The sequence below is a fragment of the Python bivittatus genome, unplaced genomic scaffold, assembly GCF_059951505.1.
Source record: "Python bivittatus isolate LINGU-HERP-01145 unplaced genomic scaffold, Pbiv_v1 ctg000160_np1212, whole genome shotgun sequence".
Taxonomy (NCBI): Eukaryota; Metazoa; Chordata; class Lepidosauria; order Squamata; family Pythonidae; genus Python; species Python bivittatus.
In genome coordinates, this window is record NW_028277076.1 from 9,957,258 (window position 1) to 9,980,059 (window position 22,802).

The 22,802-nt window shown below is 49.4% G+C and overlaps 1 protein-coding gene, 1 long non-coding RNA gene and 2 other non-coding genes across 6 annotated transcripts in view; 3 read left to right on the forward strand and 1 right to left on the reverse strand.

Moving 5' to 3' along the window:
• LOC103052452 (uncharacterized) lies at nucleotides 1-21,497 on the forward strand. 3 transcript variants are annotated; one of them, XR_015797309.1, is made up of 5 exons: nucleotides 1-178; nucleotides 1,826-1,878; nucleotides 3,461-3,608; nucleotides 4,423-4,471; nucleotides 19,315-21,497. It is a non-coding gene; the product is annotated as an uncharacterized LOC103052452 (long non-coding RNA). The 3 variants fall into 3 exon arrangements; XR_015797308.1 differs by lacking the exon at nucleotides 19,315-21,497 and adding an exon at nucleotides 17,423-17,617; XR_456236.4 differs by lacking the exon at nucleotides 19,315-21,497 and having other exon boundaries at nucleotides 2-178; nucleotides 4,423-9,058.
• Nucleotides 1,903-2,026, forward strand: LOC112541082 (small nucleolar RNA SNORA17). Its single transcript, XR_003085118.1, has one exon. It is a non-coding gene; the product is annotated as a small nucleolar RNA SNORA17 (small nucleolar RNA).
• On the forward strand, nucleotides 3,943-4,074 carry LOC112541081 (small nucleolar RNA SNORA17). Its single transcript, XR_003085117.1, has one exon. It is a non-coding gene; the product is annotated as a small nucleolar RNA SNORA17 (small nucleolar RNA).
• DIPK1B (divergent protein kinase domain 1B) overlaps nucleotides 9,052-22,802 on the reverse strand; it is an 18,957-nt gene continuing 5,206 nt past the window's right edge. Inside the window, exons 2-5 of the mRNA XM_088147205.1 lie at nucleotides 21,491-21,625; nucleotides 14,687-14,794; nucleotides 13,760-13,936; nucleotides 9,052-10,126 (exon numbers count right to left, since the gene is read on the reverse strand). Coding sequence (XP_088003331.1) covers nucleotides 9,314-10,126; nucleotides 13,760-13,936; nucleotides 14,687-14,794; nucleotides 21,491-21,625 — 1,233 coding nt within the window. The 3' untranslated portion in view covers nucleotides 9,052-9,313. The remainder of the gene's footprint in view (nucleotides 10,127-13,759; nucleotides 13,937-14,686; nucleotides 14,795-21,490; nucleotides 21,626-22,802) is intronic.

Below are 22,802 nucleotides of genomic sequence, written 5' to 3' on the forward strand. Positions count from 1 at the left end.
GAGGCGTCGTGTGTGTTCGGCCATTTGGTGTTGGGTTGTGTTTGCGGTTTGTGTATTGTCGAAGGTTTTCACGGCCGGCATACGATGGCTGGTGTGGGTGTTCCGGTTTGTGTCTTTGCTTCACGGTTGCGGGAGCTGATGTCGGCGACGATGCCGTTGGTCGTATCAGTCCTGCGGGGTACGTCGGAGGCGCCTTGAATGACTTTCGTCGTTTGGGAGGCGGCGCTGGCAGGGTCCTTGCCCGGCTGGCGCCGAGCAGGCGGGGTGGGACTGCAGCTCCCATCGTCCTCAGCCGGTTGGGGCTGATGGGGCCGCCACCTTCACGGCGCCAACTCGGGGTGAAGCGAAGGGCAGAGCTGCCGTCTGCAGCAGGCGTCGGCGCGGGAGGGGTCTTCCCGCCACCGCCCCCCAGCGGGTCTTGCCGAGCGGGGCTGGCACGGGGCCCTCCCTGGCCCCAGCCCAGCCTCCGGCGCGGGCTTCCCTTCGAGGAGAGCGGAGAATGGAGCGGGGGTCTCCCTCCCCTGGAGCTGGGCCTGTGGTCACTCACCCCCTTGCTTCCCTTGCCGTCGGTGCGTGTTCCTGCGGGGGGCCGTTTGGGGGGCCCGTCCTTCGGGCCCCGTTTTGTGCGCCTGAGGGGAGAGGAAGGGAACCTGCCCTGCCCGTGGTGGGGCTTGCAGCAGCGGCTGGTGGGCTTCCGCAAGGGAGGAAGGCAGCGGAGCCGGCTTTGGAAATAGTCCCGCCTTCTGCTGGAGAGGTGGGAGCCGAGCCTTGGCGGTGGGCCAGAGCTATGGGGAGACGTCCCGGGCCCCCCTCCTGCTCCGTCCATAATTCAACTCAAGGGGGTACAACGGAAGCGGCTCCTTTGCTTGCTGGCATCTCCATCCTGTTCCTGCTTTGCCTCTGTCAAACTTCATTCCTGGTGCAGTTAAGCTTCATAAAGTAGCAACTACCAGACGTGGGAAGTGTTTATGTGGGGATGAGTTAGTTGGACTTGCCATGCAGTGTGTTTGCTCTTGCAAGTAAATTCTTAAATACAGGTAGTCCTCGCTTAATGACTATTTCATGACAGTTCAAAGTTGCAGTGGCTTTGGAAAGGGTGCTTTACAGCACTTCCAGCCATCTTGAAATGTCACACACACGTGTGCACGTGGCTGCATTTCGGGCACTTGGCAACCGGCTCGCATTTACGACCGGTTGCCAAGTCCCCCACAATCACGTGATTGCCATTTGCAATCTTCTCTGCCAGTTTCCCCAGAAAGTCAGTGCAGGGAAGGTTGGAGGGAAACCTCTCAGCAGTGTGCAGACAGAGAGCTCAAGTCCTGAAGATTTGAGCTCCGTTGTTCCAGGAAGGGTTTGCCCTCCCCTCCATGGATGTGGGGGGGGGGAATCCTGGCAGGTTTTAGGAACATTTGAGAGCAAAAGGTCTGCTTAAAAGCTAAAATCCTTCAGCAGGTATCTCTTTCACTCTGTCCACTTAATGACCTGGGAGATCGCTTAATGTCTGCAACCAGGTGTGCCTGGATTTTGGTCTTGAGTGAAGCAGTCACGTGGGTGTCTTGCTTAATGACCACTTTGCTCAACGATTGGGATTCTGGTCCCAATTTTGGTTGTTAGGCAAGGACTAACTGTACTTTGATCTTCACCCACTGCACATAAAGACTCAGAAGGTTTCCTAGCGGAAGAAAGGTGCCACTATTTTACTGTAGAATATGATAGTTTAATCCTGTGTGTGAACCACCACTTGAATTACTAATAATTGTAGATATGGTGGGTGTGAGTGGCTGGTTTTGACTCTTCCTCACTTTTTTTTTTGGTTCTGTTGTAGAATTGGAACTAAGATGCCTCCATGTGACCAGGACGTTCCCCCCTTGAGCAGAGGTTAGTCAGACTTTCTGGGAGACACTTGCCCGTATGTGTGTTGCAGGTTGTGCTGTGTTCTTGTCATCAGGTGGCAGAGAGAATCTGGCTACGTCTAAGCTCGGTGTTCTTTGGCCTGAGTGTCCAGAATGATTTGTAGCCTAACAAGCAGCCATCAGGTCCCTTCACTTTTTCCTGGTTGGTTTGCATGTGGCATTAAAGTTGTTACAAACTAAACCATTAATCAAGTGAAGCAGGAACTAGAGAGAATGGTCATGTCTGTTTTGATCAGCTGCCCTCCAAGGCCCCCAAGAGAGTGCTTGTTAATTTGGAAAGACCAGCAGAAAAGATTTAACCCCCGGAGCAGACTTTGATTCCTATGTACTGTAATATCCATGAACCTTGTGTGTAGAAAGCCAGTTCCCAAATAAAAGGATAAGTGTCTGGACAGCCACTTTATAACTAAGCTGTGTAACACCTGACACAGGTGGCTGATTCAGCCTCATGGGCATGTTCTACCTGAAAACCTGACTAGAATGGATCCAGATAATTAGTGTTATCCAGGGGTTCTGCTATTATATGGCCTCTGCCTTCAGGCTGATTTCTGTTCCCCAAGTCCAGCAAAAGAGCTGGGAATCATCTTATTCCAGATGACATCCCACAATTTTGTGTAGATGTAGAATAGCATGGGGACAAGATGTAGTAACCCTGTGGGACATTGTCAATCAGTGGCCTAGCTACTGAAAAATGGTCCCAGCATCACCTTTTGGACAGAGCCTGAAAGGAGGGACCAGAACTGCTGCCAAAGAATGTCCCCAATCCCATCAGGCAGTCCAGAAGGAACATACAGTCAAATTACCAGATACCGCTAAGATCCGTGAGAACTGCTGGGTCTGCGCTCTTAGCATCTACCAGAGAATTCAGCTGGTGAAGCAGGAGCCAGTGGCTCCAGTAGTGGAGAGAAAAGGAATATCAACAGCAAGGTGCCTTCACAGCCTGTGAGGAGAATGGCCAGATACCACGCACCCAAGCTTTGCAGTTGAAGCTAGCGTGAAGTCAAATGTAAGGAGAGCCTGAGGAGTGGAATGATTTCCCTGTGAAGAGGAGAGAGCTGCTAGACACAAGTTTTAGCCCCCGGTATTGCCAGAATAGCCTCCAGGATTTGGGTGAGGCCAGTAGGTTCATTTAAGGCATCCATCTATCTAGCAGGTTTCTGAAAAATTTGAGAGTTTCTGCACAGGATGAAGTTCTGCAAGGGCCCCAAGTGGCTGTGTCTGCACTGGTGCTAATGCTTGTTAAATCTCTTGAGTTGGGTTAGGTCAAACTTGCACGTGTCTTGTCAAAAAGGATCAGATGCATGTTAGCTGGTCTTGCAAGCACAGCATCTTAATGCTTTTAACTGAGGCCAGATGCATGAGCTTGAGGGTGTGGCAGGGTCAAAAGACTACCTGGAACCTGGTTAATAACAAAGGCAAAATATCCCTGGGTAGTCTGGAGGGTGAGGGGGCAAGGATGGTTTATGAACAGTATTGTGTGCCACTCCTTGGGTTTAGGGTGCTTTGGAGTGTGTGGAGGGGGCTTCAGTTAAGTCTTTGGATTGCAGAAATAACCAGCGAGGGAAGAGGAAACTGCAGCAAGGCCATGGCAGTGCATGGTAAGGCTGACCCGCAGGATGGGACTTCTGGAGCTTCGTGACAAACCGAGAGACTTAAAAGAAGAGAGGCAGTGTTGCAGCCACCTGTGAATCTAAAGTGAGTAACTGGGGGCCAGTCCTGCACCTTTGCACTGCTGGCTCAGAAGGCCTCTCCTGGTCTCATTGGACATTCTCTGGGATGCAGATGGAGCATAAAACTGCCTATGGGCAGGGATTCTGGAGGGCACCAGGCACCAAGGGAGGTGTCTGGGATGTTTTAAACACAGACACCCCTTTGCTACACAGCAAACAGATGATGCCCCTCTCCTTTCCTCTCCTCTGCTCTCCTGCCAGTTTTCAGGCAGATGGAATAAGGAGAGAGCAAGGGGGGCAACTGTAGGTTTCCCTGTCCTCAAAGGCATTCCTGTGGGAGGAGGAGGAGGAGGAGGAGTGCTGCCCCTACAGGCGTTGCAGGCATGGCGATGGTGCTGTGTTTGTGTCAATAGGTGGCACAGAGAAGCAGGCTAGGTCTACGCTCAGTGCTCTGATGGGTGGGCACTCAGAATGATTACTAGCCTGACAAAACAAGCTTTCTTTCAGTCCTTTTTGTTGAGGGGGGAAGGGTTGTGGGGGCTGATCTCCGATATTATATGATTAAGTTTGGATTGGATGGTGGGAAAGGAGGCGTTAATTTGTAAACTGTATTTCCAAGGATACCAAGTTCAGACTTTTATCAGATGATCAGGAACGTTGTCTGCCATTTATGGTATTTTATTGCTCTTGTAACTGTAGAAAATGTGAGTCAGTCTTAAAGAATATTTATTGAGTTTCTGTTCATCCATGATGTTAGGCATTTTCAAAATGCATTTTTTTTGTTTTTACTTGGAACAATCTTTAGAACCCAGTTGAACTAAACCATTTCATATTTACAGGAACATGTTGCTGGCCCTTTAACATGTGCTTTAAAATGAGCTCTGAAAGGTAAGATTGTGTTGTAATATTGCAATAAATTGTTCAAATGAATACTGAGGCTGTAATAACTTCACAAAGTTTGTGCTTGGCAGTTAATGCCTCCCAGTTTTTAATACCGGGAAGTTTGGGTTATGCCCTTTCCCAAAAAGAATAAACATTTCAGTGTCTTCATCTGTTGATTTGAGGCCTTTATTCTCTGACTTTCGGTCAGAAACGCTTTCTGAGTGCCATAAGGGGTGTTCATGAAATTAAAAAAAGTTTTATTTTGAATCTGGAATTAATTCTGTTAGTTATCCAGAACTGTTTGGGGTCAACCTCAGTTCAGCAGATCCAGAACTTGGGACACTCTTCTGAGTTTTGGATGAAACAAAACCTGGATGGGGTGAATAGAGCAAGAATGGTATGTGTTGCAAGAACCACCTCTCTTCAGGTGCAGTGTTATATATCACCTACCTGCCCTCTTGATCTGTCTAGTGCCTTCTGGCCCTCCTGACAGTCACACGCACACACAAATCCATACGCCCATTTCTCCTGCTCTTCTGCCCACCTGAAGCACTGCTGAGCATTTCAGTCTGTGCCCAGAACAATTATGAGAGAGCCAGTGTGGTGGGGTGGTTAATTGTGGAACTGAGCAGGAAGGTTCTAGTCCACCCAGTCAGCCAGTGGCTGATGTGGGGCCATGCACTCTCTCTCTGCCCAACCTATCCTACAGTTGTTATATAAAGGAATTGGAGGTATGTTACATATGCCATGTTAGACTCCCAAAGGAAAGGTAGTATGTGACTTAAGCAGCCTGATGTTGTTGCATGCAGAGACCAAAACAGTTGAAACACACCTGTATCAGGCTGGGCACCCAGGGCACAGGAGCAGCTGTTTGTGCCTGGAACAGTTTGCACCTCCCTGGTATAAACCCATTTCCTGCATTCTACAGTAGAGCGATTGCCTATTAAAGAAAAAGAGTAGGGAAGGAGAAGGAGGTAAAGGAGGTGTTCTGGCCCTTATCATGGAGATACTTCTTGTATCTCATTGCTCCATTTTATTTTTCTGTGTTTTATCTTGCTTTCCTGATGACTTAGACATATTTATATGCAGCTCTATTCAAGCTGTGTACGTAACGTTTCTGGTCATTGGCCGTAATGAAGATGTTCTGTTTTGAGCCTTAGGGAGCTCCCTGCCTGTGCAGGACTCCACTATTATGGTGTCACTGGCAGATAGCGCTCAGCTTTCCTTTCAATATGCTTTGGCATGTCATTGTCCTTCCTCAAATGTAATGTCTGGAATTAAATCCGGTATTCTAGAGTGGTCTGGCCAGCGTGAATAAAGCTTTCTCTCAAAGCGAACAGCTTCATTTATAATGATTCCGCCAAGTTTTGTTCCTGTGCAGTGATTATCCTACCTGGGCCTTGCCATTGTGAAGAAGGAAATCCTGGGCCAAGTGGGCGGTGGCAGTGGCTGCCACGAACATGGCTGGCTCAGATGGCACTGGGGGGCATGCTCACCACTAGTTTAGCCCTGTTACGACATAAATGTGGCTGCTGGGTCATTGTTATGCCAGGGCAGGCTGCCAGGGCCCGAATAGCTTCATCTGCTTGGCAACAGTCTTTCACCTTCATCCCTAAAATGTCTTTTGGCCGTGAGCCTGAGGGTTTCCAGAAGGAGGTTTTCCAAGCAGCCCCTTGACAAGCTCATCCACGGGGGGTTCCTGTGCCTAAGTTCCCAGGAGTCCTTTCTCAGTGTGCGGTTTGGTGTTTTGATGCACAGTGCTCTATGGAGGGGTATAGGCTGCACCCTTAATAAGCAAGTCTGAATGTTTTTTGTTCTTTTTTTTATGGCTGGCACCGTTCCATGTGCAGTCACAAATTTAGTAATGCCCACACTAAAGCGTTTTACAGGAACCGGGAGGAAGGGGCTCTGCAACCCGGAAGGGGAGCACTAAACTGAATCCTGCAGGGGAGAGGAGAGAGCGCAAAAGGCGATGGGCCGCCTCGTTCAAGGATTGGGTGGGATACCCAGGACAAGGAGATGGTCAGTAATGAGGAAGCAAAGACAAGATAGGCCAGGTTGGGAGGTCCCAAAGGTGGGAAGGGTCTTTTTCCCCTACCATATTCCTTGGAAAGTTTAATTGAGGTTTGCACAGAAATTATGCTTATTTGTTAAAATAGGGATTGCCAGCCTGGTTCTGAATCTCAGTAGTATTGGGTATGTTATTTCCTGTTCTGATTTGGGAAACACCACAAGGTTTAAATATAACCCCTGAACTTGCAATTAAAGAACAAGGTGGAGGAAGATGTAGAAAAGCCCAGCACTGCCTGTTGATGGATGATAACCCTACTGATTTTGCATTATGGCCTCTCCCTGGTGACCATATTAAAAGATTTTTACAGCAAAGAAACTCTGGAGCACGTTGAACTGAGTATGCATACACAGTAGAATTTGCATACGACCAAGAGAGATTGATTTTGAAGAATGGGGTCATTTAAAATCTTGGTAAAAGCAGGCAAGCTGTGTTTAAAAAAAACAAACCAACTTTAACCCTGACTTATCACCGTTCTTTTCAAGAAACAGTGGTGAATCTTCCAGACAGCTTGCTCATTCTTATTGCATAAATCATCCCCCTAATAGGATACTGGCAGCGTTACTTCTGAACTACAAGGGTCTGGTCTTGCGAGCAGGCAAAAGCCCAGAAGGGCAATGGGAGATCTGCAAGTTGTCTCAGAGCCTGCTTCCCTGCGGGGAATCCGGACCCCAGGACTTCCAGTCCAAAAGCTGAGCAGGGGGAAACTAGGCTGGAAGAAAAAATCCCAGAAGAGAGCTGTGGCAGACTCTTATGTGCTCTTCTGTAACGTCAAGAAAATAATCCAGGTACTGTAAATATATGTCAGCAGGAGTCATGCTGAAGTAAAAGGAGACAATGCTGAAGTAAAAGGAGAGAGTTCATTTCTGCTTCTTTATCTCAACATTTGGTCAAATTAAAAACTGCTGCTTAACAGCTAGGAAATCTTCAGGAGCTTTGGCTGAAATGCAGCTGGCTGTGTCAGACTTTTGCCAAGGCTTCTCCACCTTCCAAAATGTGATTTCTCATTCATTAAACGATTTTGAATTTATCAGGGTCAGCTTTCCTAGGCTTTATTACGGTAAGACTCAGGAAGGTCATTGGACAAGCAGTGCTATGCTTGCAGAAATTCATTATTTTTTTTAAGATGGAACAGGATTTGAATATGTTAATTCATTTCAAGATGTGAAAACTACTGTTTTCTAGGAAGGATGCTAAAGCTGCACCTTAGGGGTGGTCTTTGCACCCCAGCCAGATGCTGCCAGGAACCGATCAGGAAGGGTTGCTACATCTCAAAGTTGAGAACTCGGCTGGTCAGACTCTGACCTCAGCCTGGAGTCCGGCGTGTCCTGCCTTCCTACTTGTGGAACAAGGACAAGAGCAACCTACTTGAGATCGCATTACAAAAACATTTGCTGCAATTTAAGCTGCTAGAGATTGAAAGCTGGCTTCCTTCAAAGGTGAACCTGCTGTTAATTCCAAATGCTGAAAGAAATTTGCCCTTGAGGCTAGCGGGAGAGTGCAATAACGCAACACGATGCCAAAGAGCTGTGTTAAAAGTCGAAGCTGCCAAAAAAAGCTGAGCATTCCTGTCCCCTCCAAGTTTTCTTTCCGTTTTTGTCTGTTGTCTTCATATCCCAATAGCAGTTCCAAAGTTGGATTCTGACGCTGTCAAAGGAGCCTGGAGAATTGGCCTTAGGACTTCTTGTGGTTGCAAGTGGCACAGATGGCAAAACTCCTCCCTTAAAAATGCAACTTTTGTAGCCCTGCTGGGTTTGGGGGAGAAGGGGTAGCGCAGAGTCAAGTATTGCCCTGTTAGTAGGAGATCTGCTTGCTGAAACGTGGGATCTGTCCCAGCTGTTTTCTGAAGGGGAGGTTGACTTTTATCTTTGCCATGGCCAAACGCAGCATAGCCAGCTCTGCTCACTTACCCTCCCTTGGAGGAAACCTGACCACAGGAAAGGAGGTCAGCGTGGTCATCTCTTTTTAAATACTTGTCAAGTCTACCACTCTCTGCAGTTGAGATTTGAAACGGGGGTCTGTGGTCAGCCTGGAGGCAAAAAGCCATCGGTTTTCTCCTTCCAGTGCAAAACGGCCCTTGCTCTGAGCAAGTAATATCTGTCAGAGAAATGGGGACAGGTAAGTCTCAGGTGACTTCTATTTAGGGCATGGTGATGAAAGTCAATGGGCTGGACTGGTACCAAGATGGAGGTTGACCCCATCTCCTGAAGTGTGCTAAGGAATCAGAATATTTCAGTTCACGGCTGGGAACGAAGCTAAGAGAATTACCTACACTTGGGCTTCATCACAGAATATGCTTAACCAGGTTGTTGAATTAGGCTTATTTTGGGGCCTATATAATACACTGAATTTCAGTTAACTAAAGGAGCTGAGTTCGCAACACTGAGTTCCACATATTGTAAAAACATAGCTGTTTAAACACAGCCTGGGAGTTGGCAGCATATGTCCCACAAAATAAGTCCAAACCCTTTTTTCAATTGTCTCCCCCAGCAAAGGAACTGTACCAGCAGCCATGTTGGTTAAGCAGAAGACAGGGAAACAATTTATTTACATCAGGTGGACGTTTCGCCCCTCCTTGCCCCAGCTATGGTGATGCATCCATCAGTTCAACAGAAAGACTTTGCTTTTCTTCCTCATCCCTCCCCTCCCCTCCCCCAAGTTCTCTCCTGCTCACAAAGTTGTCCTCTGCTGCCCACCCAAAGGCCTGAGACCAAGATGAGGGGTGAGGTGGGGGAGCTGCTGTCGTTGGCCGTTGTCCTCTGGCATCCCGGGTGCCCCTAGGAATATTTGGTGTTTGAAATTTTCTTCCACAACAGAGTCTTGAGGCTGTTCAGCACCAGTGAGTGATGGACCTCCATCTGGCTTGCGAGGCCACTGAGCGTGGTGCACGTTTTCAGCTGTTTCTGCAGCTCCTCTTTCAAGTCACTTGGGGCCCCGTGCAACAGGTATTCCTGGAGGAGGCTGCATACCTTTGCTAGGTTGGGCTGGACCACGTCACTCTTGCACTGTTTCATGAGCTTATCGCACGGCGCCACACAGTCCTTCCCGTAGGTGCAGTCTGTGTTTTGCTCACAGTGACGCCCCTTAAGGAACCCCTGGATGGTCATCTCTGTGGCCACTGTCCTGAGATCCACCATCTTGAAGTCATATTTGTTATTGTAGCCCATGTTTGTGAAGCCGGTCTCGCAGATGTAGAAGTTGCCGTAGGTCCCATGGAAGATCTCCTCCACAAATTCCAGAAGTCCAATAGCGATTCTGGCTCGCCGTGGCCAGGCGGGGGAGAACCACTGGTGGATGACTCTGAGGACAGCAGAAGGCAACAGTGGCTGCAGGAACGGAGGAACATCCATGGTGTAGAGGGAGGTGTGGTGGATCTTCTCCGTGAGATAGAGATCGCCACAGTGCCCCAACAGCCTGGGCGTGTGCTCCTTCTCGTGCAGAGAGAAGGTCAGCAGGAAATCATTCAGCTGGAGAAGGGCCCAGATGGATTTTGCTTCAGCCAGAGAAAGCTTCCCATCCCGACTTACGTCGGCCATGGCAATAATCTGGTTCACTAAGTTTGTGAGGGAGACTTGATCCCCAAGACCAGCCTGCAAAAACAGAGAACAAGCTGCGTCCAACCCAATAAATCCTATGAGGACTTAACATGCAATGGGACATACAACATGGTAAAGCAAGGAGGAACAACTGTTGGTGGCTGGGGGATACTTTGAATGTTGACAGCAAATGTAGGGCAGACTCACAAAATGGCCACCATCGGCAACCCTTCCATTTACAAAATGGTCATAAAGGTGAAGTGAAGGTGAACTCTCCCCTGGGTACTCTCGTGCACCCAGTGGGATTTTTGTAGGATCCAGATGATGGCTTTCTTTGCAACAGACAAGCTTCCTGCTTTGTTATCTTTCCATTAAGAATTTCTTTTAAAAAGTCACCTACAGCAAAAGCTGGGTACCCCCCAACTGGACGATCGCAATGTGCTCGATGTGGGGCTGCCCTTGAAAAGCATTTGGAAGCTGCAGCTGGTCCAGAGCACAGCAGCATAGGCAGTGGCGGGCGCACCTTGGTCTGCCCCTGTAATTGCACTGCCACGTGAGCTGCGCTGGCTCCCAGGCAGCTTCTGAGTGCCGTTCAAGGTGCTGATTGTCCCCTTTGAAAGCCTTCGGGGCCAGGTGACTTGTAGCACCTCTTATCCCAGATGGTTTCTGCCTGCCCTCCTAGATGCCGGGTGGACATCCTCCAGTGAGGAGGAGGAGGAGGTGAAGCAGAGTTGCCTGGTGGACCTCGGAAGCATGCCTTCTCTTTCACGGTGCCCATCTTATGGAACAGCCTCCCCCAGCAATATGGATGGCTCCGACCCCACTGGCCTTCAGGAAAATGGGGAAGACTGGTTTTTCCCCAGGTGCTGGGGCCAGGATGCCAACAGAGCTGGCACAGGGTGGCTGGTGGATGGATGTAAGTTTTTATTGGGGCCTCCACACAGCTCATTGTTTTACATTGTTGTTTTTAATGTGTTGTGGTTTTAGTTTATTCACCGCCCGGAGTTCCTTTTGGGAGATGGGTGGCTGTCTAAATTTGTTTAATAAATAAGGGAAACCAGCCTGAGCCCAGATGGCCACCGCCAGCTGTGCGGGCTGGTAAGATGGCCAATGGGGGTGGGCAGTTGGGGTCCAGCCTTCCTACCAAGGATTCCCAGAAGGCCAACAGCTCCTCCGTTTTTAGGGCAATCTCTGGATTCAGATTGCAAGCAAGAATCCCAGCCCCAGCCGGTCTCTCAATGCTCTGGATTCTCTTTTCAGAGTAATCAGCGGTTCAGAAGCCTGGGAATAAATGAGCGCCTGTCAGCACCAGCCGACGGGCTGTATTAGCACAACCTGCTTAACCCTCAATTCATCCTAAGACCGTTCCTGTGCTCACCCGCACAGCCCCTATTCTGGCTTAACATGTTGCCCTGGTTCATACCACTAGTACCATCAGAAATTATCCCACCCTATTTGAGCTCAGTCAGGCACTTTGTGTGAACCTAGCCAGAGGAGCAGTTTCTCCACAACTGAAGCACTGTTTGAGAGTGGAACCGATGACCCAAAGAGGTGGGGTTCCCTCTGCTGGATGTGTCCACACACAGGTTGGACTGCCACCTGTTTCATCTGGATTCCTGCTCTGGGCAGGGGCTGGACTGGACGGCCTCAAGGATCTTTTCCAACTTTTTATGATTCTATAAACCAGTGTTGTCCAAACTTGGCCGCTTTAAGATGAGTGGACTTCAACTCCCAGAATTCCCCAGCCAGCCATTCCCCAGCCCTCCCAATTCTGGGAGTTGAAGTCCACTCATCTTAAAGCAGCCAGGTTTGGACAACACTGCTCTAAACACTTACCAGACATGCAAGACTGCATGACACGTGTTAGCTATCTAGATTAGTTGGCCGCCTCATGTCTCAAGAGCTTTTAAATGTTTTGTTAAATAATAAAATGAGTCATGTGCAACAGACACACAGAGTTTGGTTTTACACAACATGCTTAATCGTGTCAGTTTAAAAACAGTACTTGCTGCATTTTCAAATCAATACTTGCTTAGTTTTAACTTAGGTTACATTTTTTGAGCCTCAAGAGCGTTATTAAACTAGCCCCTTTTTTTAAAGTGATTTTCTTCAATTAATTGTTGGAAACCACAAACTGGGCTAATTCAGTAATCAAGTATGTGGTATGATCCCAACCACTCTATTCTCACTACAGGTAAGCCCCAGTTTAAGAACGAGTTCCATTCCTAAGGTCTGTCCTTAAGTCGAATTTGCACGTAAGCCGAAACAGTATTATTGCATAATACTGTATAAACAGTATTGTGTATTTAACTCAAATCATTGTGCATTTAACTCAAATTTTGCTACAGTAGGCTCCATTCTTAACTGGATCGTCTGTAACCCAGGCATTCTTAACCCGTGTGTCTCATTTTTCCAGTTGAAATTAATGGCACATAAAATAGGAATTTATTCATTTAAGAAACTTGTACAGCTGCCCATCTTTTGTACCATGATTCTGGGCAACTCACAACAACACAAACAGATGCACATACAGTGGTACCTCGGGATACGAACTCGCCTCGACTTACGAACCGGATCCGCGGCCATTTTCCCTGCTGCCACGCGGTCGCGGCTTCCTGTGGGCGAGGTCGCGGTAGCAAGGAGACATTTGGTGAGGCTTGTGGTGTGTTTTGCAGTGTTTTGCTAAGGTTTTTGGTGTGCATGTTAGCATGGCTCCAAAGAAAATGCAGAGTAGGCTTGGTGGGAGTAAGGCTCTGAAGAGAAAATTGCCTCGGGTTGCGACCAAATTCGGGCGGAGGGCGGAACGGATTAACCGGATTTACATTGAACCCTATGGGGAAATTTGCCTCGGGTTGCGACCAAATTTGGAGAGCGGAACAGATTAACCGGATTTACACTGAACCCTATGGGAAAATTTGCTTCGGGTTACAACCAACTCGGGATACGTCCAGAGTCACGGAATGGATTAAGTTCGTATCCCGAGGTACCACTGTATATGAAACAAAAGAAACCCAACCTCCCAAAAACAGCTCCTGGGGCCCTGCAACAGCACTCCCCAAGGTGTAGACCTCCACAGTCACTGCTCCAGCCTCAGCAGATCCCACCCGATCCCTGAGAAGAAGCCACCTTTTTAAGCCTTCCAGAAGGGTGGGGGCTGATGGGTCTCGGGGGAGGGTGCTCCACAGGATGGGGACCGCTACTCAGAAGGTGCACTGTCTGGATCCCGCTCAATGGCAGGAGGAGGGAGCTGGAGTTTGCCCATCTTATCCGGCCTGATGGAGCAGGCAGAAATCCTCAGGGAGAGATGGTCCCACAGATAATCTGGCCCGGGGCCATGCAGGGCTTTAAAGGTGACAACCAGCACCTTGAACTGCACAAAGTAAACCCTGGGATTGTTTTTAACTCTCATCCTGGAGCCTTGGACGGAAGACATGATTAATTTCATCATTTCAAAGACAGACATTTAATCTGGAGGCCCCTCCTTCCATGGGGGCCAGGGCAATTGCGTTCCCCCTAAAAAAACGCCCTCTCTTCAACCCAGTGCGCTTTTCTCCAGCATCTGTTCACACATTCTGTAGCAAGATCAGATGCCGCAAACATATGTACGAATTGGCCCTCGAGAGGGTGTTCAAGGGTTCAGGTTTTCTCGAAGGAATGGAGAGAACGCACGGCTGTGAAGGCACTCACTTTCAAGAAGTTGAGAAGCATCTCCCGGAATTCATCCATCGATGTCCCCCTTGTTGGTTTGTTGAAGAGAACCACATCTCTCCTGGGATCTGCGTCCGGGTTGCTGTCGGCTTTCAGGGCTTCTTCGATGCCACATTTGATGATCACCTCTTTCTCCTTCCAGAGGCCGCTGTAGACCTGCAAGGTGCGACAAAACGGTGCCTGGACTGAAGTGTGTTGGCTACCAAAAACTCAGTAGCTAAAGTCCTATTGAAATTCCAGTCTACTGGCTTCTTCCCACTTGGAGACCTCTCAGAACCAGGTTGCTTCTGCCCCTTCTAAACCTCATCCTGCCCCACTCCATGCGTAACCTAACCTAGGAATCAGCTACCTGTTATTCTGAGCATCGGGGTGTCCGGGATAACCCTAGGCAACAGCTGTAGGCCCTTGATATTAATTTTTCAATGAATGAAATGGCAATGGCTGGTATGGGTCTTCCGGGCGGTGTGGCCGTGTTCTGGAAGTTTTGTTTCCTAACGTTTCGCCAGCACCTGTGACTGGCATCTTCAGAGGGCAGGAGCACAGACAGGAGCAGTTCTCTCTGTGCCCAGGCGTGAAAGCCTTCGACAATACAATGAAATGGCAATCTTGTTAAGGGCAAGATTTCGAACAAAACCTTGGAGAAGAGATGATAAAACCTCACAAGATTTGACAGATGTGCCAGAATCCAGTGAAACACCACAGTGGGCCCTGTTACAAATCAAAGATAACAGTATCTTGGTTTAGTGTTCCATGCCGACCAGGCTACATTTCCTTCAGTTCTGTGAAGTTACTTTTTCTGAAAAACAGGGTTTTTCACATCTTTCCAGAGGCAGCCCTGCTCCTGTTCTAAAAAAGGAATTTGTCCATAGCGTGAAAGAAACATTCACGTGGTTCCTCAGGACCTACCTGCTGGGTGGGAGAAGGTGACAGGCAGCGTTCAAATACCAGCGTGTGGTCCTCGCAAAGGTCTTTGCATGTTGATCCCGAAATGATACCTTTGCTATATTGATCGCACTGAGAAAGAGAGAGAGAGAATCCCTGAGATAACTGCTGCTCAGGTTTCAAATATTTTATCTGTTTAATGATACTGAGAAACTGCCCGAGTCAAAAAAGGACTCTGGACAGTTTATCACTCATTAAAGAAAGAGTGCTGGGAGAGGTCAACAAGATAAGCCCCATCTTGACCTCTTCTGACTCCTCCTGGGGACGTCCCTGTAAATAGACAAATGGGACGCATATTGGGAGGAGCCTGGTAGCACCTTCCTTCTCTAACTAGCACAATTTATTAAAAGGCATCAACTTTTGTGAGTTGTTGTGATGAGATGCATGAAGCGGCTAGACCAGGGTTCTGGCATTCTGGGAGTTGAAGTCCACCCACCCACACGTTGCCAAGGCTGAGAAACCCTGGGCTAGACTGATTTAAGTGGGGAGGGGGGAGGAGGAGAAGACAGGCTGGTTACACGGATGTAGGTTGCACACGAAACAGATTATAAATCCCTTATCAATTAACAGTTGTATGTGTCAAAACCCCCAAACCCCATTGTTTGTTGAGATCTCCCGAAACCTTTTGAGCAACCTCTCGCTCAGTGAATGGCTATTTTTCCAGATGGACAGATTGCCTTTCCAGGATGAACACTCTGAACATACAAAATGACTGCAGGATCAAGAGAATTAGAAAGCAAAGCATTCTTAGGGCGTAAGCAAGTGTTTCCAAAGCGCCTTTCTTCTCCTGGGACTTGCAGAATTAGGGTTTCTTCCCTGGCTGGGTCTCCAGCCTTGTTGGACTCCCACCCCCAGCAGTGGCTGGCTGGTTACCGATGGCTTGCCAATGCCGGGAGAGGCAGAGGTGGGCATTCCTGAGAAGCAAGCCAGCAAGTCGGCAGAATCATTTAATGAATACAGCTACGTGAATACTTTTCAGTACATTTAATTCAGGAGATTTAATTATTTTTCTCTTCCAGTCACCCTAAAAATAAAAATGTGAGTCCTGGGCAAAAGATGCTTGTGGTCCAAGGGCTGCCAGTTGGGCACCTCAGCAGTGCCAGGATCTGCCTTACGTGGGTGGAGTACATGCCACACGAACGCGACCCCAGCAGGGCTGTCGGCTGATGGTTCAGGGAGTCGTTAACAAAACTTAAAAAGAATTAACTCCGAGTCTTTTTCCTGCGTGTTTGGACTGCCCGGCACCACTAGTTGTGATACGCATCTTGCAAACTGCCCTTGTGAATGTTGGTAACTTTCCCCCCTTCCATCTATTATTTTTGGTGGTATGTATCTTCCAGCAGATCTCTGACAGCCAAAACCTAATTTGAGTTGCTAGCAATTTGTTTGTTTGTTAAACCAATGTCAGAATTAATCATTTTATGCATCTGAAGCCTCTGGTCCTTCTATATGACCAGCAGTGGGGCCACAAATGGCCATTAGTGGCTCAGCCAGGAAACTTCCAACCAGACCCTGACCCTGTTTTGGCTGGCAAGACTCTGTTGCAGGCAGCGCAGTCAAAACACGTTCAGAAAGAGGATCTGTGGCTGGCCTGAATATTAAGAGTAGAAAGGACCCCCTGCCTGTCAAAACCCATTCAAAAGTTGTTACTGAATAAAGAGCAAATGAAGTGTGTCAATAAAGGAAAAGGATTAAACACATGGGGGGTACTTGAGTTGACTGTATTTAATGTTAATGCAGGTCAACTTAGTTTACACGTCCATCAAATTGTTTTTGACTTGGTCTCCACTCCCTTTTTGACATGTGATCTTCAACAGAGTTGCCACAGCCTGAATAATTGTGGGACCCAGTCAAGGGCGTGGGTGGGGTATAGCTGGCAGGACCTTAACCGTTCCTAATCTCAGAATAGCGGTGCAGGGTTAAACTTGGTCGTGCATAGGGATGGGGGATCACCAGGAAATCCTGCAGCCCTCGGCTAAAGTAGGGCGTCGGAAAACATCCTCAGAGGTCGATGGCAAACCACCAACGTTTTGTTGCCAAGTACTTCTGGTACCTGGATGCCAGGTGGATTGGATGGCACTTAGGTCATTATTTGCCAGGGGAGACTCAGAGATCCACCCTGAGCAATATTTCACGGAGGAACTAACTTAAGTGCTGGCAGAGGAACATCTGCGCAGACACCCCCGGGCCACTTCTTGGCCTTGAGAGTGCTTGGGGTCCAGCACAGCAGGGATGGGGGGAGCCCAACGCAGATCATCAGGAAAAAGCCACAAGATAGTTTAGCGATAGCGACTAGAAAGGGAGACTTTGTTCCAGGCAAGCTTGAGCAATAGCGAACATGAGAGTCCCAAAGATGGCACAGAATTCTTCGCTGCAATGGGACTCTCTCCTTGGCAACTGTTACCCAAACTTCTCTGCCAGAATCTGCGATGCGCAGATTGCTCCAGTTTACGAGTCATGGATGCAGATAGTAAGAGCCTCCTTTTTGCTCGGGGATTCCAATAAAAAAGCCAAAAAAGTGTTCTGCGTGCCAGAAGTCTGCTCAAGCCCACGCTCCGCTGCAAGCTTAACGAAGCTTGTTAGAGACGTACAGCAACAGAGCTCTGTGGACTGTCATGGTGCAAGGGGGGGCGGTGTTAACAGTTTTTTACAGGGTTGGCATGCTGTGCTGGCCTTTCATCATCTCCCTCCCTGCAACAGGAAGCTTCTTGTGAGGAAGGCAGAGAGGAACTCCTGCTAAGATCGTAGCTGGAAATCACTGAGTGAAAAAGCTTCCCTGAGCCAAGGATGAATCAGCAGAACGTCCTTGAGAACGAGAAGGAACAGGTGCATCGTCCCGGAGGGCGAAGGCAAGGGAGGCCAGAGACAGGCAAATAAACCAGCATTGGCCTATGAGTCCGCCTTGCTGTTTCTCATTCTTATCCCCTCCCAAAGGGGCTTCTGGTGTTCGGTGTGGTTCTCTGAGCATCCAAGAATTCAAATGTCCTGGTTGGGGGGGGTGTCTGCTGATATAGTTGCTGGAGGGGCAGCTGCTGTTGCAAATAATCTATGCCACGGGTGCCCACGGGTGCCCACGCTGCCAATCGGAAGCAGCTCTCCTGGCTTCTTCCCTCAGGAGCAAGCAGACCGAGAAAGCTAGGGAGGCTACAATGAAAGGACAGCGTTCAGGCATCCACCTTTGGCCCCCCGCAACTGAGTGTGCCGAATTCAGATTCACCAAAATCCTCTTCTGCTTTCACATAATCTTCGAAAGCAAATTCAGTTTCATTAAGTTGAGGAAGAATTGGCAGGGGAAGAAGTGCAGAATGTATCTGCCTGGCTTCGGAATGAACCGCAACAGGAGCTGGGTGCCCACCTGCCAGGGATTTCAGCACTGAGCAGGGTGTGCGGGCTAGGTGACCTCTAGGGCCCTGTCCCAGCTCTTGAGACGCTACAAACGAGTGAAAGGCCGCGAAAGAGGAGCAAAGCACCCGGGCAAACTGAAGGATGTTCCTTGGTTAAGAGGGAGCGGCTGATGGAAAGCCACTTTTCTCCCCTGGAAAGAGATGGCACCAGGCTAGGAAATGGACAGGCTGGCCTGGCAGGAGGAGGCTCCCACGTCTCCCTTGTGCCCGAGGGATGCTCGAACAGGCCAGGATGGCAGCCTGATTCTGGGGAAGAAGAGGGAAGAGGCTCTTCTAGTGCAAGGACGCCCAGCACTCACGCGCCCCCCGGCAGGACCCTCAGTGGCCTGCGCACCATTCTGCTTCTGGCCTGTTGCAGGGACGCAGCCCAGTCTTGGCGGGTGGTGGGCACCATCCAGCTGTGGCCTTAGCCAGAATCTGTTTGTTTTGGAATTCCATTTATGTGGCACAGAGCAGTGTTTAATTAAGAGAATAATAAGGGCTGAGTGTGAACTACCACTTGGTGATTTGGGAACCATCTTGTAGCTCGGCCTCCAGAACAGTCTCCTCACGGGGCTACGCAGAGGGTGGGAAATCACCTGGAGCAAAGGTGGCTTATAGCAAGCCTGTAGCGAAAGCTGGGTCAGTTTGGGGAACAGGAGATGGTCCATGCTCTCAGGGTCTCCTCGGGTCTCTCCCCTTCCCACTCGCACGCAGGGCTGCGGCACAAGTGTGCGAGGGGTAGCCTTTTCTGTCATGAGCAGAGGTGTGTTTGGCCCCCTCCTTGCACTTCTCGAAGCCGATGGCTCCGGTCCCTTGGGTGCATGAGAAGTTGTTCTTCTGTAGATTATTGTCTTGTTCTGCTCGGTTGCTGCCCAGGGTCATTAAGGAGGGGGGTGGCTGATAAACGTCAATAAATAAATGTTTCTTCCTGTTGCAGCACCAGGTGATACAAGGCATTTCACAATCAGCAGAGGAAAACCCATCTTGTTTGCTTTTCTAAATTTTGGCAGATGTTTCTGCTGCTGTGTGAAACCTCTCCAAGTTGGGTGCATCCTTATTTAACCATAATTCAATCGGAGCAGAGAGAGCTCCGCGTGTGTCACTGCCAATGAGCGCCACGAAGGGAGCGATGTCAGAAACAGGAACTTTTGCTTTAATTTTGCAAAAGTCCAAAAAGCTCTTTTCGCTTGCCTTCCCTCCTTTTAGATTTTACCAGAGTTTTCGGAAGAAGCCAGAAACAGGAACTTGATATTTAATAGCAAGCTAAAACAAGAACAGCTGGTCAGCAGCAACTGTCATGACGGACGAGAAGCAGAACCCAAACGCCCACAAAGAGACCTGTGTGGCTGGCCGGCCAAGCAGAAAAAGGATGAGGGCAGAAGCTCAGGCATTCCCATGCAAGGAGCAAAGGGCAGGCTGAAGGCTGAGAGGGGGCACCGCGTCCTAAAGGTGTAAAGGGGAGGGACCGAATGGAGCAAACAACTGATCCCCCAGGAGGAATCAGCCCCCTTGTTTCTGGCTTCCCCACCAGCCACCCTCCTGCCTTGGAGGGCCTGAAGAAGCACCAGCAACAGGGAGACGTCGGAAGGCAGATTGGAAGACGCCTCTTCAAAGATGTGCCACTTTCCTCCCTGTTTCCTTCAATTAGAATGTTGAGCTTTGCAATTAATTACCACACTTCAGATGCTCAATTTTATAACCATGTATTAAGCTTCAACTACAGAAAACTGAAAAGGCCTGATTCCTGAACTCACACTACAGCTCACTCAGAGAACTTGAAGGGGTAGCTTGGAAGGTGTCACCTGGCTAGGCCAAGAACAGTTGGCAGAACTTTGCATGGCATCTTGGGCTCAAACTGGCAGAGATATTGTGATTATCCTGGGGCTAGATCTGGTAGAGATATCCAGACAAATACAATGCGGAGATCAGTTCTCCTGGAGAAATCAGTTCAACGTATACATGACACCACAGGGTGAGGTCATTTGCTGGGTTGGGGTTTGGTATCAAGAGTATTCTGATGATGCCCAATTACATCTTTCGGCCCCAGACCAGCCGAGTGAGGCTGTGGAAGTCTCTCCCAATCCCTGGAAGTTGTGCACACCTGGACGGAAGGCCTTCAACTCAGTTCTGCCATGACTGAGTGGCCGTGGCTGTTGGGGCCGCCCAGTTCTGGGGAGATTCCAACGTTGGCCTGGGGGTCTTCTTGGACCCACAGTGGCTGCTTGATGAGCAGGTGGCAGCTATGACCAAGAAGGCTCTTGCACAGCTCTGTCTGGTGTGCCAGATGCACCCCTTCTGGACTGGCCCTTCAGACCGTCACTCACACCCTCACCTCGTGGCTCCGTTGCTGCAACGCGCGCTACCTGGGGCTGCCCTGGAAGATCACATGGAAGTCTCAACTGGTCCAGAACGTGGCAGTGATGGGCTTGGCTCACTATGCCCATGTGACATCTCTGATCCACGAACTGCACTGGTTGCCAGTGTCTTCTGGGTGTGATTCAAGATGCTTGTTAATGGCCTACAAACCCCACATGGCATATGGCCTGGTTATTTGAGGGATCACCTATCTCTCGTGGTGTCTGATATGAGTCAATGGGGTTGGCCAAGGCCACTCTTGGATATAGTGCCCTTTTTGAGGGGGGATGGGGATTTAGGGGGCAAAATGGGTGGACTTGTTCCACCCCTTAAACCTCCTGCTGCCCCATGTTTCTAACAAATCAGGCCAATTTTTCCCATGCAAAAGGGATGCCCCCTTTTTTTTACTCCTTAAGCACTCCCAGGGCTCCCCAGGCTTGGCCCAGTGAATCCTGGGCTCACCATCCACGCCCCTCCAGGCCTTGAGGGGGCAACAACATGAAAATGCCACCTCCCCCTGCCAGACCACAGGTGTTGCCAGTGCCAGCTTCCATCAGGCATCCCGGACGCACCCAGTTGCCTCTCTCGGCTCACAATCACTTGGGGATTGGTCACAGACAGAGGAGAAATCGCCTTAGGCCACCGATCTGACCACGCCTGCCTGGGAAGCGAGTCTACCAAAGTGCCCAACCCATGATCACTGCAGCCTGTCTGTGTAATCCCCAAAAGATTTGCTGCGAAAAGGAAATTTCTCTTTGCAAGCCACATTTGCACAAATACTAACGTGCTTTGCTCATCATGGCAAAGTTCAGAACCCGAGCCATCGCCTCGGCTCCCATCTGAAGTCGCCCCAGGCAGCAGAGTCTCCCCGTTCCAGGCCAGGCTCTAGGACAGCCTCTCAAAAGGCGCTGGACTACAACTCCCCTTTCCTCATGGCTGAGAGTGAAGTGAGCAGTCCTCCATCCGGAAGCTGCCCTGGGCCCCGCACTCCGCCTTCGAGGTGACCCTTCCAGAGAGAAACACTCACGATGATCATCTGGCAGACGTGTCCCCTGCAGAGCTCAGAGTACGACGAATAATGCATGTAGACCATCCAGCTGCCCACAAAAATGCCCAGCCAGGCAAAGAAGAGGTACTTCACCTTGATGCCAGGAAGGCGGCTCTGGGAGGGGGGGAAACAAAACAGAGGGAGAGAAAGGGGCTCAGCACGTCCCAACGGCTACGAGGCACCATTCTGGAAGCTACTGGGGGCACGCTGGTTGCAAAGGAGGTGGCAGCAGCACCTGGCAGGCCCTGGCTGATCTCAGAAGCTAAGCAGGATGAGGCCTAGTGGTCACTTGGATGGAAGACCACTAAGAAGGCTAGGAAGTGCAGTTGCAGCTCTTGAGTTCAGCTTGAGAGCATCTTTACCTTTGGGCTGCGATGGGCTCTCCGGCTGGAGTCATTCAACGGACTAAGCCCACACCAACAACACACAGTGGCTGCGTTCTTTGAACACGCTATACCCCATGCTTGGATTTGAAGGGATGGCTGTTCACATAACAGGCCGCATCAATGCTAGCTTCTCACGGCACAAAATGAATCATGAAATGCCCCCGTTCTTTGCCCAGTCTAGCATGTTGTGTGAACCCAACCTTTGTACTAAACAAGTCAAGAATCACGGTGGTTTAATGCCGGCTTTTAACACATGAATTGGTTGATCAAACCACTTTAAAAGTAATTTGCATACAAAGCAGGAGCCCTCCTTTGGGGACAGATATTAGCTAAAGAGCAGACAGTGTCTTCTCTCAATAGATCAATACAACCTGCTCTCCTGCCCGGCTGGTTCCCTCCCCAGATGTCTATCTCGTGTCTCTCCCATATCTTCTCCCTTCCCCAAATCACTGGTCCACAGGCCACCAGGATAACCCTCTGCAGAGCAGGAACCACCACGTGCCACAATGAGGGCGACGCCATCCTGCCAACTTGCTAACCCATAGCAGATTTCATTTGCTTGGGTGTTGCAAGTTACTTGAAAACAGTAACTGTTTTCTTAACCTGCCAGATGTAACCCCCAAACCACTCCATGTTCCTTTACGCGCTTAGGGGATGGGTTCATCTAAGTCAGAACAGGGTTTGCTTGTTTATGGTTTTGTAGGGAAAGCAAAGCAGAGTTGGAACTGGTGAATGCATAGATGGGAGATTACCAAGAAACTCCCACATCTATTGGTTAGACTGGAATAAAAAAAAATTACAAATTCCACATTCTTGCTAAAAAAATGTACGGAGGAGCTTTTTGACCATATCTGTCCATTGGGTCAGCAGGAATCAAGCTTGATTTGAATCAGACTTTAACAAAG